This window comes from Lissotriton helveticus, chromosome 3_1 (genome assembly GCF_964261635.1).
Source record: "Lissotriton helveticus chromosome 3_1, aLisHel1.1, whole genome shotgun sequence".
Taxonomy (NCBI): Eukaryota; Metazoa; Chordata; class Amphibia; order Caudata; family Salamandridae; genus Lissotriton; species Lissotriton helveticus.
This window is the reverse complement of record NC_136061.1, coordinates 1813347816-1813364896: the sequence shown is the minus strand read 5'-3', so window position 1 is coordinate 1813364896 and position 17081 is coordinate 1813347816. Positions and strand designations below refer to the sequence as shown.

Below are 17081 nucleotides of genomic sequence, written 5' to 3'. Positions count from 1 at the left end.
AGGAGTGGTACATACACTGAGAATAGTATAACTAAGGTAGGCTCAGTCAGTTAGTTTGCCAGACTTGTCACCGACCCATCACTGAAGCAGAAGACGGCGGATGCCACGGAGGTCAGAGATGATGCTTGAGCACTCTGACAGAAAAATTGGGAAAGGAGAGACAAAGAGAGAGAAGAGCTGGAGAGATTGCGGAAGAAGACGAACCTGTCCATCTAGAAGGGGAAATAATTGAGAGCAATACGAGAGAGGGGTGCAACACTGGCATTGCACTTAGAAGAGGTCACCTGTCCTCTCCTGAACCTGTCCTGAACTGCTGACTCCTGACTACTCGGGAGCCCCTTTTTCCAGCCCTTGGCCAGGGGTTGGTCTTCGCACCATTCCAGGTAAATATAAATCTGTGTGGTATGTCCTTGTACCGTTTTCCTTTTCCATTCTTCCCAGGTACCAATGTTATGAGATTTTGCTAAGTCTTTATATTTCACTTTGATCATTATTTTATTCTTTAAAGTTGATGCTTGACATGTATTGGTATTGACTCACAAAATGATTGCATAGATAACGTTTTTAAAACTCTCCAGAGTCTGTGGTCATTCAAATATATAAAAGTAAATGTCAATTCCTACCTATTGTGCTAACAACCTGATCTATTGACCAGAGGAAAAAATTGAGAATTAAGGTGATAAGATTTTGGTAAGAATTGGTGTACAGGTAAATATTATTACAGGTAAAAATAAGTCCTGTTCCCCAGTGGTGAATATCAGCTTATGTATGAGTGTTTTATGGGCCCAGGTGAGTATGGTAGTTTATGAGTAACCCAAGCTGGTAATCTGCGCTGCATCACAACTAGGTGCATTTGTGGTTGTGAGGAGCCCAAACATCAGGATCTTCACCTTTTCTTCAGGGGAAGTACACTCTGATGATAGCCAAGAGTCCAGAATCTGGGGAGGCACCTCTTGAGGATCAGGGACTCACTCGAGCAGAGGTCAGTAGGGCTCAGGCAGATTCAGGCAGGTCCAGTTGCAGCAGGTCAGCTGGGCAGTTGCATGAAGGCATTTGAAGCTTGTTGTGCCCCTGTAGCTCACACAGGAGGTCAGCCAACTGACCCTTGGAGTCACTCTGGTTAGCCTGTGATGAAGGCAAATAGGTCCACCCTTCCTTCTTAGACAGCGAGGCAGTCCTTTAAGCAGCAGGGCAGTCCTATGGTAGTATGTCAGAGCTTCTTCTGTAACTTCCACAGGTCCATGAGTTTTCTGATGAGTTGCTCTGGAAGTCTAATATTTTTACCTGGTGCCAGCCTCTGACTTCCTGTGCTATCCCCACATCTGGTTCTGGGAAGTGCTTTCCCTTCCCGTGCCCAAGCTCCAAACTGTCTGGGGGTAATAATAGGCAAGACCGGCCTGGTGTGAGGTTACTTTCTGTTTGTAGGAGGCAAAGCCTTTTGAAGTGCAAGTGGGGCTGGGTACAGCTCCTCCTAGTCATCCTACCATGATGGCCCCTCCTGTTCACACCTAAGTCCCCTTTGTTTTTCTGTCTGGAAGCAATCCAAAAACCCCAAAAGCAGAGCCGTTCACAGGCATGTGATCCAGGACACTGACAGAAGGCACAAATGGAAGGAACAAGAAAATACTAACATTCTAAAACTGGCATTTTCAGAATTGTGACTTAAAATCTGACTTTACAATTAAAGAGTATTTTAAATTACAAATTAATGTGCGTCCAAACAAAAGGTCTCTATCAACTTCCAATCCACAGATATCACTTATTGAGTGAAACAAGGTAACTCAGTGGGAGAGTTAGGCTTGCTAAAGTGAAAAATGACTTTAGATGTTTTTGCCCAACTTTTAAATGCAATACACCCTATCCAATTAGCTTTAGTGCCTACTGTAGGGGTGACATATAAGTATTAAAAGGATGCTTTATTTTGCCAGGTCAAAATAGCAGTTAAAAACTACACTAGAGGCTGCAGTGGCAGGCCTAAGACATGTTTAAAAGTCTACATTGGATGACATAATGAGTGCTGCACGCCCACTAGTCAAGAAAACACCAAAGGGTCTTGACTCGGACCCAGTAAGGCTGAGTCAATTTAGCATTAAACAATACAACTGCCAATACTGGACAACACTTTTCTCTTTTTATCTACAACCTTTATGAATAAAACATACCGGTCCGTTTTATAGATTACGTCACTAATTGGTTTATTTATTTTACCAATAGTTAGTACTTTTTTCAAGACTTTTAAGAAATTTTTGTGCATCAAGAAAACATTTGGATCCAAAACATTACAATTTTTTATACAAAACATATCATTATATACAATTTTACCACACACCCATTCATAATTTTGGCCAATACACACATTCCTCACTCATACTCATACACACAACAAAATAAGTGGCCTTCTTGTCAAAAATCATTAACTAAACCAAAGTTGTCAATAATTTGTCTTAGTGGACTCCTTATTTTTTTTAAGAATTATATGAATCTCCCATATAATTGCGAGTTTAACTCCCTAATCTTTACATATATTCTATTTGACAATAGGCCAGGTCGACGCGTTTCGAACCCGGTGCTTTAAGGGTTCTCCTCAGGACCGATAATTTCTACAAGACAAAAACACATATGCCAAATTTCAGAAACCTAATCAAAAACCAGTGTCACTATAGCCACCAACCGGCTTGCAAATCCGTACCTTATAAATCAGGAATTGAAGCGTCCTTTAATGTATGAAGTGTGTTGAAACACTTAACTAAACAGGGAACACAAGACAAGACTTCATGTTACCAAACTCCCTGATTTATGTGTCTAAAGCTATGTGGTAAAAGGGATTACACTCACCCCTCTTTAGAAAAACGTCAGTAGACTCCTGCAAACGAATTGGGAAACAGGGCGAGCGTTAGGAAGTATTGGGACCTGTTTAACCATTCTAAAACTAGTTGGAAACATTATTGGCTGCTTACCCATTTTATGGTGGTCTCGTCGCGGTAGTCAACTTCCGCTATACCGGGTGATTTGAATGACCCAGTCCCGGACCCTGTATGGAGCAAATGGATCCATTAACTTACTGCTACTAATTACTCTATCTACGTGATGGCAGGATGGTATAACTGACGTGAGTCCTGTGCTCTCCATGCCACTGGAATCAAGCTATCCAGGCTGAAGAGGGCTGAAAGCCCAAAACCGGTCCTTGGATGCTTGTTTCCAGTCCAGGGAGGACCTGGCTTAGCAGTTGCGGCTGGACTGTTCCCATGGAGCACAGGGTCAAGACTGATTTGCATATGGCTGGGTTCAAACTGGAAAGGCATGGTGAGCAAAAAAACGATGGATTTAGGCCCAGATCTCTGTACTGGGGTGAATGTATGACATTGTTCTGCATTCTGTCCCTCACCTGTTGTTTTGCAGGATGGTATAACTAACCTTCTTACTTGAGCCGTTGTTCGCATAAATCAATGTGCGGAAGTGCCGAGCGGTAGTCCTACGCTCTATTTCAATAGCTGCTGCATTTTGGCCACAGTCACGTGATCGGGCCGTCGCTCGTATGCTTGGGATACGTAGTCCACTTTGGAAATAACATTATCTTGTAGTTAAAGGGGCCAGTCAGTCCTCAATTTAATAGAGGCATCCCCTTAACATATTCTGAGAGTGCAGCGCTATAATTACCCTTCATCTGTGATGCTGATATATTATATTAAGACCTGAAATTTATCGATGACCAATGTTAAGACATCCGATATTTTTAGAAAGTATCAAAAAAACTTTATTGAATCTGACACTTCGGGGCTCTGGAATTTCAGTTTATAATACAAACACTTATCACAGCTTCCCCCAAGGTGAACTTATATGCCTCACTGGCATGTTTGCGCTATATTATGACCTGGTAGCCCAAGTAAACCACAGATGCCTATCTGACACTTACTGGCCTTGTTAGTCAGGCCTGCCTTCTGCAGGGCCTAAAGAACTTCCTGAAATCAGAACAGTTGGTCTTCCCGGCTGGAGCTGAAGATCACAATATTGTCTAGATAAGCCGCTCTGAGAGACTCCATCCCTTCCATGACCAGGTTGACCAAATTCAGGATGGTGGCAGAGGCATTCTTTAATCCTAAGGTCATCCACCGGAACTGGAAGTGGCCCTCTGGGGTGGAGAATGCAGACCTCTACTCTCCTTTGTCCTCTTAGTTAAAGCAATCTGTCAGTATTCTGAGGTCAAGTCCAACGTACTCAGGAACTTGGTGGTTCCTCAAAGGTGAATGAGCTCATCAGCTCGGGGATGGAGTGAGCGTCAGTCTAAATGACTAAGTTGAGCCCTCTATAATCCACACAATGCTAAGAGTTCTGGTGCGGATCCTGGTGGGGTGGCTTTGGGTGCCAGAAACACAGGACTAGACCAAGGATTACTGGAGTGCTCAATCACCCCTAACTCCAAAAATGTTAATACCCCATCCTTAGTGCTGATTCTCACTGTATTAGAAAACCTGTACATTTTGTTTTTGACAGGCATGCTGTCCCAGGTGGTTAATGTTGTGGGTGCACCAAGTGGTGAGCACTAAGGTAAGTGAGAAAAAGGAGTTGAACTGCCCAGCAAGTGGCAACACTGCCTCAGTTGTCCTTGGGTCAGGGTAATAAAGAAGACAATTCCTTCCACTGACCCATCCTGCTACTTGGAAGATAGGAGGTCTAGGGAAAGGTTCACTCTACTCTTCCAATCCATCATTCATCACCAGGAGCATGGTTACCTCAGACCTCTTGTAGTGGGACTTATGGCGGTTGATGTGCAGGAGGGTGTGTGGCAGTTACAACAACTTTCACTAAAGTGCGCGCTAATGTGCAGGACCCACAAGGAGTTTCTGGGGATATTGAGATCTGGCAAGTAGGTGACCTCTCCCTTGCGCTCCTTCACCTCATAGGGCCCAATCTACCGGTCCTTCAAGGGACAGGGTTCCACTGACTCAATCACCCACCCTTTCTAGCCAGGCTGAAACTCAACCAGAAAGGCCTTCTGGTCTTACCAGAGCTTCCAGGTTCTCCATGGCTTTTTCCAGAAGTGTTTCACATGATCCCTAAGAGTTAACATGTGGCTGACTACATCTTGAGGGGGGGTTCTTAGGAGCTTGCTCCCAAACCTCTGAGAGGGCGGTCATACAGAAGTTCAAAGGGACTTAACCCTACTCCCTTCTCTACTCCCTGTAAGCAAACAACAGGCATGGCAAGAGGATGCCCTATTTCCTCCTCAAGAGCTCTGGCAGGCCCATGATAATGCTTTTGAGGGTCTTGTTGAACCTTTCAACAAGCCCATTGGTCTGGGGATGATATGTTGTGGAAAACTTGTAAGGCACTCCACACCCATACCTCCTGCACTTTATGTATGCTGATATGAAGTTGGTGCTCACACACTACCTCCTTGAGGAAATCCACCCAGATAAAGACACCCATCAGTGCCCTGGCCACTGCAGGCTCAATCACTATCCTCAGGTGTATTGCCTCCGGGTTCTGGGTGGCATGGTCCACCAAGACCAGTATAAACCTGTTACCCAGAGCTATCTTGAAATCCAGTTGCCCCGCAATGTTGATGCCCACCCGATAAAAGGGAGTGCCAATGACAGGAAGGGGAACCAGGGAAGCCTTTTTCTTTCCCCCTGTCTTCCCACTGGCCTAGTAGGTAGGCCAAGACCTGCAGAATGCATCTGAGGTCAAGCTCAGCCGGAGCCAATAGAAGTGGGTGACATTCATTGCAAAGGTCTTGTCTTAGCCCAAATGTTCTGCCAGAGGTACATGATGAGCTACTTCCAGTAGGAGGGCCCTGTAGAATTGGAGGACCACCAAAACATGGATTGCTCCAGGCTCAGGAACCTTGGGCTCGCTATACAGGAGATAATTGTCCCAGTAAATCAGGAGTTCACCAGAGGTGTCTCCAGCTGCCTGGTCTTCAGCCTGACGCCATAGGCCCTCAAGAGTAGGGCACTCTTTCTGAGCTTTGCAGAATTTCACCCTGGGATGGCCCCCTTTCACTTGCAAGATGGCCAGCTCAGGTAGGTCCCTCAGGGCATCAATGTCCTCCCCACTAGGTTGCGGGGCGTCACCCACGGGCTCAGCCTCCTCCCGGACCAAGGAAGCATAGGAAAGGGTTCCCCATATCCCCTGCCCTTTCTTTTTTTGGCAGGTACTTGGGCCTTTTTTCCAGGCTACAGGTCCTCTTATGACTTCCTATTGTTGCTGCCATGGACAGTGGGGTTAGGCACACCCACTCAGGCAATCCTACCATCTCTAGGTGAGACTAGAGCTCCACCTCCATCCAGATGGTGTGCTCCATGTCATTACCAAGCAGACAATCCACAGGCTTGGGCTGACTCATAGCTACCTTTAGGGAACCACCCTCATTTAAAGGATAGTGAATCTCATGGTTGTCAGCTAGTATAGCCTGGTGGAATAAGTTGGGAATGACCTGCTCTGCAGACACCAGATGACACCTGACAGTAGTCGTACTAGTTCCTATGTCCCTCAGAGCCTCCCCCCTCTGCCCACTGATAGTGGCCCACTGCCCATACCTTTTAGTGTTACTAGACATGTGAGCCTTGGGTACTGTTTGCCACACAGGACAATAGGGTAACCTCTGCACTCCCCATCACACTAACTGGGGCAACCTCTTCCCCAAGTGATACACTGGCAATCACTGTTGTCTGCCCCCAGCTGGGGGCTTCTGCCTTTTGGGCAGTGCGAGTCCCCCTTGACGTCCCCGTACCTATAACACTTATAGTGTTTGGGGGCAAAACATCAAGGGGATTTCTTCTCAGGAAAACCACAGTTTTTTTGGGTCAGATTGGGACTGGGAATTCTTCCCCTGAGAACTGCATTGGGGGCCTTTTGAGCACTCTTTAGTTTTATTTTTGTCTCCTCCTCTTCATCCTCTAGATACCTTCTTGTGTACCCGGTGCTGAGCCAGCGGTACATCCTTGGCAAGCTCCCTGGGGTCTGTGACGTTGTTATCTACCAGGTGTTGGTACAGCTCTGGAAAACAATGTATCCAAACAGTCTGGTGAAGTGGATCACCAACACCAAAATCTTTGCCTACCATGGTAATCTGTGAAATGCCATATAACAAAATACTTGTCTACAGGCTTCAGCCCAGTGCAATATCAAACATATGCAATCTGGCATAACTGTTCCAGGGAACTAATACGGCATATCCCCTGGGTTCACACTATACCAAACACAGGCTTACTGAAGGGTGCATAAACTGGCAACTATCATGCTTACTGTTATAAAAGTACAAATATGTACAAAATTACATTTGCCAAAAGGTAGGCAGACAAAATATCGAAATTAAAATATCGATATACAATAATATCGATGTTTTAATATCGATGGTTTCGTATATCGATGTGCCATAATATCGACAGACAGAATATCGAGATTAAGGTATGTATGTTAGTAATATCGAAATTTTGTTGTTTAGTGTTATGTATTTTATTATGTTGTTTATATGTTTGCTAAATATGTTTAGAAATGTATGTTTGAAAATTAGTAATTATGTTAACATTTTGCGTTTTAGTATTAGAGCGGGTTGTGGGTTTATAGGGGAATAGGGTGGGAAGTAATTTAATAATAATTAAATAATTAATATATATTTTTAAATATTTTTTAATTAATAATTAATTTGTAATTAATTGAAACTAATTAGTTAATTACATTAATTAGATTTAATGTGGTAATATATTTAATTTCGTGTTATTGTTAATTAATAATTAATTGTTAATTAATTAATATTAATTAGTTAATTAAATTAATTAGATTTAATGTGCTAAGATATATAATGTATTGTTATTGTTAATTAATAATTAATTGGTAATTAATTAATGTTAATTAGTTAATTACATTAATTAGATTTATTGTGCTAATATATTTAATTTAGTGTTATTGTTAATTAATAATTAATTTGTAATGAAATAATATTAAGTAGTAAATTTAATTAATTAGAGTTAATGTGTTAATATTTTTAATTTATTAATTTTTGATATTGTTAATTAATAATTAATTGGTAATTAATAATTATTAAGTGATTAAATGATTTCATTTATTTATGTGTAGTGGGTTGTGTGTTTATAGGGAAACAACCATTACAACGCAACTTTTACAACGCACTACCATTACAACGAAACTTTTACAACGCAAAAACTATTACAACGCATGCATTTACAACGCATGTTTTTACAACGCAGATACCTTTACAACGCATACCATTACAACGTAAGTATTGGTAAGTATATAATTATATTTAAAATGTTATAGTTTTGGGTTTTTGGGTCAAGGGGTATTTTTAAGGTTCAGGGTCAGTTTTTAGTTTTTGGGTAAAGGGGTATTTTTAGGGTTCAGGGTCAGTTTTTAGTTTTTGGGTAAAGGGGTATTTTTAGGGCACAGGATCAGTTTTTAGTTTTTGGGTAAAGGGGTATTTTTAGGGTTCAGGGTCAGTTTTTGATTTTTGGGTAAAGGGGTATTTTTAGGGTTCAGGGTCAGTTTTTAGTTTTTGGGTAAAGGGGTATTTTTAGGGTTCAGGGTCAGTTTTTAGTTTTTTGGTAAAGGGGTATTTTTAGGGTTCAGGGTCAGTTTTGGGTTTTTGGGGTACAGGGGTACAGTGTAAAAATTAAAGTAAAATTAAATTTAAATTAAATTAAATTAATTAAATTAAATTAAATTATATTATATTAATTTTAATTAATTTACATAAAAAATGTATTATATACTTACCAATACTTACGTTGTAATGGTATGCGTTGTAAAAGTATCTGCGTTGTAAAAACATGCATTAATATTTGTAAAATTATATGTATTTTTAAATTAATTTTAAATTATTATTAATACATTTAAAAAAACGATATTTTTAATTTCGATATTTTTGTACAACGATATTATTTTTTCGATATTTTTGTACTTACCATTATGTAGATATAATTTCGATATTTTTGATTTCGATATTTTTGTGTCGATATTTTTGTATGTAGATATTCTGTCTGTCGATATTATGTCATACATTCTTGCCAAAATAATACACAACCCCTCTCAAAAGTACCTAAGGAGGACTAAACCAGTGAAAAGCTTCAACACCCAGGTTTATTTGAGAGAGGGTCACCAAACCGAAACCCTTGCCTACGATGGTAATCTGTGAGACTTCTTGTAACAAAATGCCTGTCTAAAGACTGTAGTTAAGCATGATAACAAGCCACCACTAAAGGCATATTGACTTTAACAAATGCTTTTCACAATAAAAAGCAAGATCTACTGCATTTGTCAAACATCTGTATAATGAACAGATCACACAACCGGCACTGGACATAACTTGTACCTGTGAACTAATCAGGCTTATAACATTTTTAATGTACTTGTCACCATAACCAACTCAGGCCTACAGTATCGAGCTGTAGCTTTCCCACAAAGCAAACATCAGGAGTAAGGTCATAAAATTACAATTGTAAAAGCCAAATACTATTTCTCTTAAGAGAGCCTAACAAGGATTATCACAGTGCAGACCTCCTATCTCCACAGTTCGTCACAGGGTTGACTAACATTGGCCTACTACTGTAATTTATGAAATTCCGTGTAAAAATATACCTCTCTGCATGCTTCAATACAGAGTAATAATAATTCACTTTAAAAAGCCTATTGACTTTGATATATGTTTTTCACAATAAACACACAAGTTCTTCTGCCTTTATGTTTATCTTTTCATAATAGAGAGATCAGCCCTTCAGCCTTTATAATTGGCTCAGCACCATAACCAACCCAATTCTGCTGTATTCAGCATAAACTTTCCCACAAGGCAAAACATGCAATACTTGTGCTCTTTCAGTGAAAGCATATAACTTCTTCCCAATAAAATGCTGTACTCAAGGTAAGCAAACTGTGGGCGGGGTCTAAGGCCCTCTTTCAGCAGTACTTCTGAAAGCTTCTTTTCAATTGATCACATAAGGTCTGGCCACAGCTATGCTATCAAACCAGACCTAATCACATGACATTCCCAATAGCATGACTTGAAAGCTTCGAATGGTGCACTTTTCCAGGTGAATTAGGAAAAAGCATGAATCTGTGCCCATGATTACATTTATAGGTGCAGATTTCTATTTGTGAATCAATCTAAAAAAAATGTTTTTCTTTTTATAAATAAGCATGTAAATATGTTGTGTTTAATAAGAGAATGGCATTTACATTAAACAATACTACATATGTGAATTATGAACACTTAGAACAAATGGGGTGTTCAATAGATAGTTTTAAAATCAGCAATGATTTCAGCTTGCAATATATTCTTAAACTTATGTTTTGTAGTCCAAGACAATGCAATGCTTTGTTTGTTATTCTTAATAAATGACTGCATAGATGTTGAGCAGATGCTTGGGAAGGATATCACGGTAGCAAGCAGTAAGAGCTTAGGACGAGTGAGCAATGCTAAGTGGAGGACCGATTTCTGAGTGATGTTCCCAAGGGCTGCTGGGGCCGGAAGGAGCAGGTGGGCGTGCAGGCAGCATCCGGTTGGGCCTCGAAGTGTCATAAAGGACACCAGAGTGAGCGCCAGAGAATGGGCCAGAGCAGGAGAAAGGTTCTAAAAAGAGGGGGGTATGAACGGATCGGTGAGAGGAGTCTTGGTTTCAGTTTGAGTCCTTTGTTTCACTTAAACCTCATTGTGTTAATCCTGATCAGCAAGTTCTTTTGAAAAGAGACATTCTTTACCACAGCCCTGTTGAGAGAAATCCAGTTCACCATATCTGAGCCATTACATGGCCATTGCTAATTTATGTTAAATTGTTACCTCCCCACGGAAGGGCTTTTGCCCCCCTCTTTATAACCTTCGACCGAATATGTGTTGCCATTCACCACTGTGGTATCTTTAAATCTATATTTCACTGACCGGAGGTTTGAATTACTCCGGGAAAAGAATGAGGGTGCTCTAATGTCTAGTGCCACAATTTCTGATTTATAATTTCGTACATTGTATAATTTCCCCAAAAAATCCTAGAACGTTCCAATCGAGGTTTGTGACTTTACCTCAATAGTTTTGTCTCCATGTGTATACCATTGCTTAGGCAAGCTGAGATTCATTGTAATTTTATAGACCTCAGCTCTCAAGATTTGTCTAATCCTCAGTGCTGAAATTCCTTAATTTTAGTTATACCTGCAGTCCCAATTGTTTAGTAACTCTCGCCCTGGTAATATCAATGTTAAGTATTGCCAAGCGTGTAGCTATATCTGCTTTTGATGTAAATGCAATAGTTTAAGAGATGAGCGATTGTCAACACTCAAAGTTTAACCCCATGCATTATATTCATGGTGGGCAGAGCAGCAACAGCGACACCTAGTGTCCAACAAATGTTCATCGGACCTGGCCCCAACTAGTCAACCTTGTGGAGGAAACAGGTAGCTTAAGTGCCCCAGATGCGCTCAATGTCACAAATGGGAAGCGCCATTTGCTTAGTAAGTATGTGGTGACGTTTTGGAAGGGGAAATACTTGCTCTGCCTATGCTAGATTAATAATGTAAAATACAAAGCACAGTTTTGGAAAGATACCACCAAAATACAGGGCACAGCTCATAGCCTCTTCAATATGATTAATGTTCTACACTCATTCTAAAATAATCCCATCCAAACAGAATATCTAGGCATTCAAAGACCACGCTGATGGAACACAAATACACCTAGAACTTTCAGCAAAAGGTTGTATAAAAAGTAATCAAACCTACGCTGTGAAATCACCGGACCAGTGAGCAGTTAGAAGAAGGATGACATGGGCGATTCCTCCGAGCAGCCCAGGTAAGCCAAACGTGGCGTGAACTCCGCATGTGTCATGAACCTGAAACACTGAATTCAGGCACGTCTAAAAAAGAACAATTGTTACAGGTACATTTAATGATGCCCTCAACACAGTACAATTCAACAAAACAGGTAATATCCAGTAACAAGTCGAAAGAACAGCTAAGTATGACATTTGTGTTTGCCCGTTGCTTCAGTATTTTGTCATAATAAAGGTTTTATTGTTTGGAGTCGCTGTATATGTTGTACTCATATGTCAATTGCAAGATAAGTTCATTTCTGCTCTGTTCTTCTAAACATCGAACGATATGCCCTGCTAATGTGAGTTCCCCCCTTTTAGAACCGTGGGTGGGTGCACCAACCTAGCTCTGGTTGGGAATATCACTTTTTCCACTGGAGCACTGTTTGGTAAATGCATCGACATATAAGGTCAAAATAAACAAAGGCTTCTCGTTGCAGGAAAGAATAGTATATATAATTGTATTCAGCAATAAGCACGGAGCCCGTCCGGACACTTCTGAGGATACACGGCAACAGACCAGCCTGGCGCCCACCTCTCCACGCGTCCTCTGACCTCAACGCCCCCTGGCGCCACTCTGAACTGCTGCTCCTCTGATTGTTTTAATCTGTTGCAGGGGCGTAACACAGGCCCACGCAGGCCCCGCAGTGGGGGGGGGGGGGGGGGGGGGGAGGGGAGGGGGCTCGACGCTCCAGGGGCCCCGGCCCCCCTCACTCTCTGTAAGACGTCTTGAAGTCACCAAGCCTACAAAGTAAACTACAGTGTGCGCGCCGCACACCACGGAGTCCGTGGCACGGACGGTGAGCCTCAATGTATTGTAACAACAACCATTAATTATATAGGGGCGATGGGCACAGGCGTATTAACACAGACCCCCGCAGGGGGCCCCTACGCTCCAGCCAGGGGCCCCCTCACTCTTAGCAGAGGAAGACACGCTGCCTACTCAGTTAGCAAGGCAAGGCAGGCCTGAGTGCGCTCCTCACACCACGGAGATTGATGTGCCTGGGCCTCTACTTTAAACATGAATTAAGGTGCCGTGCGTGCGCACGCCCTGCTAGCCTGTCTGAGCCTTTTTGAATTATTTAAATAGTTGGTGCACACTGCGCAGTAGGCTCTTACTTCTGTTGCATTTCCTATTGTTAATCTTTTTAGTGTCTGTAAAGTGTGAATAATAACATATTTAGTGAGCTTTTCTGAGATGCTTTGTTTCAATCATCCAAATAGAGGTGGACGAGCCAACAAATAACAGGTAAATCCGAGACAGATCCGAGCCAAGGGTCTGGCTTCACTCTGTTTCCCAAATTATGGGCCCCTACCCCTTTGTTTGTGGTGAGATGATTTTTGGTTGCCACAAAAGTTTTACCTAAAAAGTAAGGATGCCTTTAAATTCTGTATTTTTGTTACATTTCCTGGCTTCAAAGACGGGTTAAATGCCAGGCTATGTCTTCTGACAAATTGCTGCTTATTTTTGTAACATGGAGACTGGTGTTTCCTAACTCCTCTCACTTTGCAATCGGAGAAAGAACAGTAAACTTTTATGTGACAGTCTTGTCCTGGGGTACAGTGAGTGTGTATGGAAAGGCTGTATGATGTCATTTTTTTTGCACACAGCAAAATGTAAATTCTTGTAAGTGAACTGTGTGCATTTAAAAGTTGGGAAAGCAAAAATGAAGCACATTTGTGTAATTCTGAAATGTGATGGAAACAAAGATTTTAATGGTATAAAAAAAATCTAGACACTTTACTTGGTGGTGCACAAATGATAAATATTCACTGGAAGCAGACTTACACACATTATCATTTGCATGCAATATACTTTTATCACTAAAACTGTATGCCTGTGCAACATTTAGTAGCCATTTCAATGGAAAATGTGCTGTCTGTAAATGACGGAGTGCTACCACACAATGCTCTAGCTACATTAAAGCTGGTTGGGTCGTAAACATTTGTTGTTCTAAAATTAGGGTTGTGTTTCTAAAAAGTTCGAGAAGCGCTGCTCGAAGAACTCTTGCACAAGTTGAGCCCTTGAAATGTTTGCTATACATATCATTCTACAACAATCACGTCCATTCCCTCGTCTTTTACCCTTTTCCCTCTTTTCCCCCTTGAGGATCCTCAAATGTTTCTTCCCCTCTCTGTTATGCCTTTTGGGGTTGTGACTACGTCCTCCCTCCAACCCCACTTAATGGTACTCTGCCTGAGGAAATCTACTATGTATGTATATAAATATATGTATATAGGGATAACTCTAATCACTAGTATAGGCAGTAGACCTTTGTAGTCTCTATCATTCCTATGTGACTCTTAGAGTATATCCATTTGTATCTCCTCCTTGTAAGACTTTACATCTTGTGCATTTGCAATTTTTTTTCTGTTTGTATCCTTTATGTAACGCATGTAATCCTAAGTCCTTATGTTTTTCAACTGGTTCTTATGTAAAGTGCTCTGACACCTTCGGGTAAAGTTCGCGCTATATAAAATCGCATAAATAAGTGAATAAGGTCCGTGGGCATGGCGGCACGCAGTTGTTTTCTATGCGTCTGCGCGCCGCGGTGCCGCGGTCTTAAGGGTGGGGGAGGGCCTCGTGACTAATGCCAATATTGTCATGCGCATTGTAAAAGAGCGCGTGACTTAGTACTGGTACTGCGGTGACTTAGAAGAAGCCAGAAGGGTGCGGCCGCCGTGGCACTAAAAACAGTAATAGCCCCTGCCTGGCCTTGCGCAGTATCAGTCGCCCTGTCTTCTGTGGCCCGCCCCGGCGCTCGCCTTCAAAGGAAAGCTGCAGGCTAGCCAGCCAGGCCTAAGGTGAGTGACGAGCGTGCGAAACTCGAGTATGTCGTGTGATCAAAACGATGGTACACCTGTTTTAGAGAGAGGCGCAGATTGCAGAAGGGAGATGGCGGGAACGGACCGTTAAGGAAATATTCATTTTAGCACTGGCAGGGGCCGGGCTGGATGTCTGAGATGATGGGCGGGGGGAGGGAGGGGGTGTGGCGAATATATAACCGACCGAAGCAGAAAGCGATGGGTGTCAGGATCAGTTATGTGTTCACTGGGGGAGGGAGTGCTGTCCTGATGGGCCTGCAGAATGCCTTGTAAACGTTGCCCACAACACTCTTGGACCTATTTTAGAATCGATTCATTTCACTATTTCCAGTTTCCACATAGCTCGAGCGATGCATAGTCTTCTTTGTAGTCTTTCCTTGTCCTAGGCATCTGGGTCTTGAGCACCACCTGCCTGCTTCTAGCTCACCAGTTCCCTGCATGTGCCTCTTGATAGCTGAGCACTCTGTAACTGAGGGCATGTGCCATCCTGGTTCTACCTGTTTCCTTTGCCAGCTGGGCACTATTTTTCTCTACCTGTTGGCAACGCGTGCTAGAACAACAGAATGGTAGGTGTGGCACCTTCAGCCAGTCCTCGTTTTTTCATAAATGAGGCCCTTGTTGTTTAGGCCTCATTCCTTTGCGTATGTGGTGCTGCCTGTTGTTGCCTGTGAGTTCATCCGGTATTAATTTAGTGTGCTCCTTGGGGTGATTTACCTTAATTTCTGTTTACCTCGGTCCTGAACTGTAAAAGTGTTATACAAGTGCTCTGTTCTGTCCTTCGAGACCAGCCGAGAGGCTCGAATGTGAGCGAGACAAATTACCAGTGGCTATTCTCTATTCAAACTGTCAACCCAATCTATCACATGTGTGTTTTTCTCAGTCAGACACCCATGAGTCCCATCGCTTGCAGTGTCAAAGGGCTCGAGCTGCACCTCGCTGATGTGGCCACACAATGCCTTCTGAGGTGTGGGGCTCCATGTGTTCCTTCCTGCTTGTGTGGCCTAACAGTTCAGGGTGCACTGCAGCCTTCTTATTAGAGTAGAACAGGGCTGATTTTCATAGGGCTGGTCCCTGTTTGCAGTGGCACAGTGGGGAAAACCATCATGCACTGGAGTGTGGTCTAAAGTATTTAACAGTGACTGAGCATTCAAGCATGCCTCTCCTCACATTTTAACTTTTCTCAGTGGGTTGCCCTGCCTATGACATGTATGCCCAGTCAAGGTTGGGCATGCACCTAGCTCACTATCCCACAGGACCCAATCGGTACCTCACTAACAATTCCAAAACAGGCCAAAGCTGATCTGAGTTTGCTTGTGATCCATTGGAGCACGGATGTGGTCTGGTCTACCAGTTTAGGTTGGACTGTTCCTGTTGGATCGAGGCTGATTTGCCTATGATTGGACTCCGTATTTAGTGGCACAATGAGAATAAAATCATAAACTGAAATATCACTCAGAGTAATTAGCAGTGACTAAGATTAAGTAACACGTATCACTTTTCTCTTTTTTTTCAGAAAGTTCAGGATTTTTATCTCAGGACTTGTAAGACAATAGCGCAATGCAACCACACAGCCATAGCAATGGCAAGTGCCCGTTTCACAAATTCTATGCACCACACCATACCTTAATTTTCACCTTGCCATACCATGTTGTCAAGCAAGATGTGGGCATTAGGCAGCGATGCAACTTGTCTAGGTCTGCATCTACCCTTCTCAATGCCAGTTTGCTAATCTCCTCTGATTGGGCCACGTTAGTACTTGTTGTTTAGTCGCATTTCCTGTGCAGCCTGCTTTTGCTTGTTGATAATTATTCCCGTGTTTCCTCTCCAAGATCTCAAGCGATTGAGCTGTCATTTCTCTGATCTCAACAGTATCTCCATAAAAATGGAGGAGGAAGCAAATGTATGACGTGTATTTTTGATGGCAAGAACACTATAGCTCAATAGTAACAGCATAACAACTGTTTAAGACACAAATAAGTGCCTCCTCTTTAATACAGCCCATAAGACACACATGAAACATGCTCCATGGTCCTATTTAATACACCCTCTCTACAGTGCCTAGGTAAATACTATCATAATATTGAATCCACTGCTCAAATGTTTTCAATAGGGGAAGCCAGTCAGAATCCTCTAATTAGTAAACCGTTGTACATTACATTTTGCCGCATGAGCCCAAATGTAGTTTAACTTAGCAGCATAAAATGTTGCAAATCCATTGAACAAAACCCCAAGCGCAAATGAGTTATAGCTAATATTGCTTCTATTGATGCAGCATTCTTCAGCGCTTCCCCTCATGTTACCTTTTTATGTGCAGCGAGAGAGAGTGGAGAGAGAGAGAGTGGAGAGAGAGAGAGTGGAGAGAGACAGTGGAGAGAGAGACAGTGGAGAGAGACAGTGGAGAGAGAGAGTGGAGAGATAGTGGCGAGAGTGGAGAGAGTGGAGAGA

At 42.4% G+C, this 17081-nt stretch overlaps 1 protein-coding gene across 1 annotated transcript in view; it reads right to left on the bottom strand.

Moving 5' to 3' along the window:
• RHCE (Rh blood group CcEe antigens) overlaps positions 1 to 17081 on the bottom strand; it is a 292091-nt gene that overhangs the window by 52081 nt on the left and 222929 nt on the right. The window contains exon 7 of the mRNA XM_078682715.1: positions 11722 to 11855. Coding sequence (XP_078538841.1) covers positions 11722 to 11855 — 134 coding nt within the window. The remainder of the gene's footprint in view (positions 1 to 11721; positions 11856 to 17081) is intronic.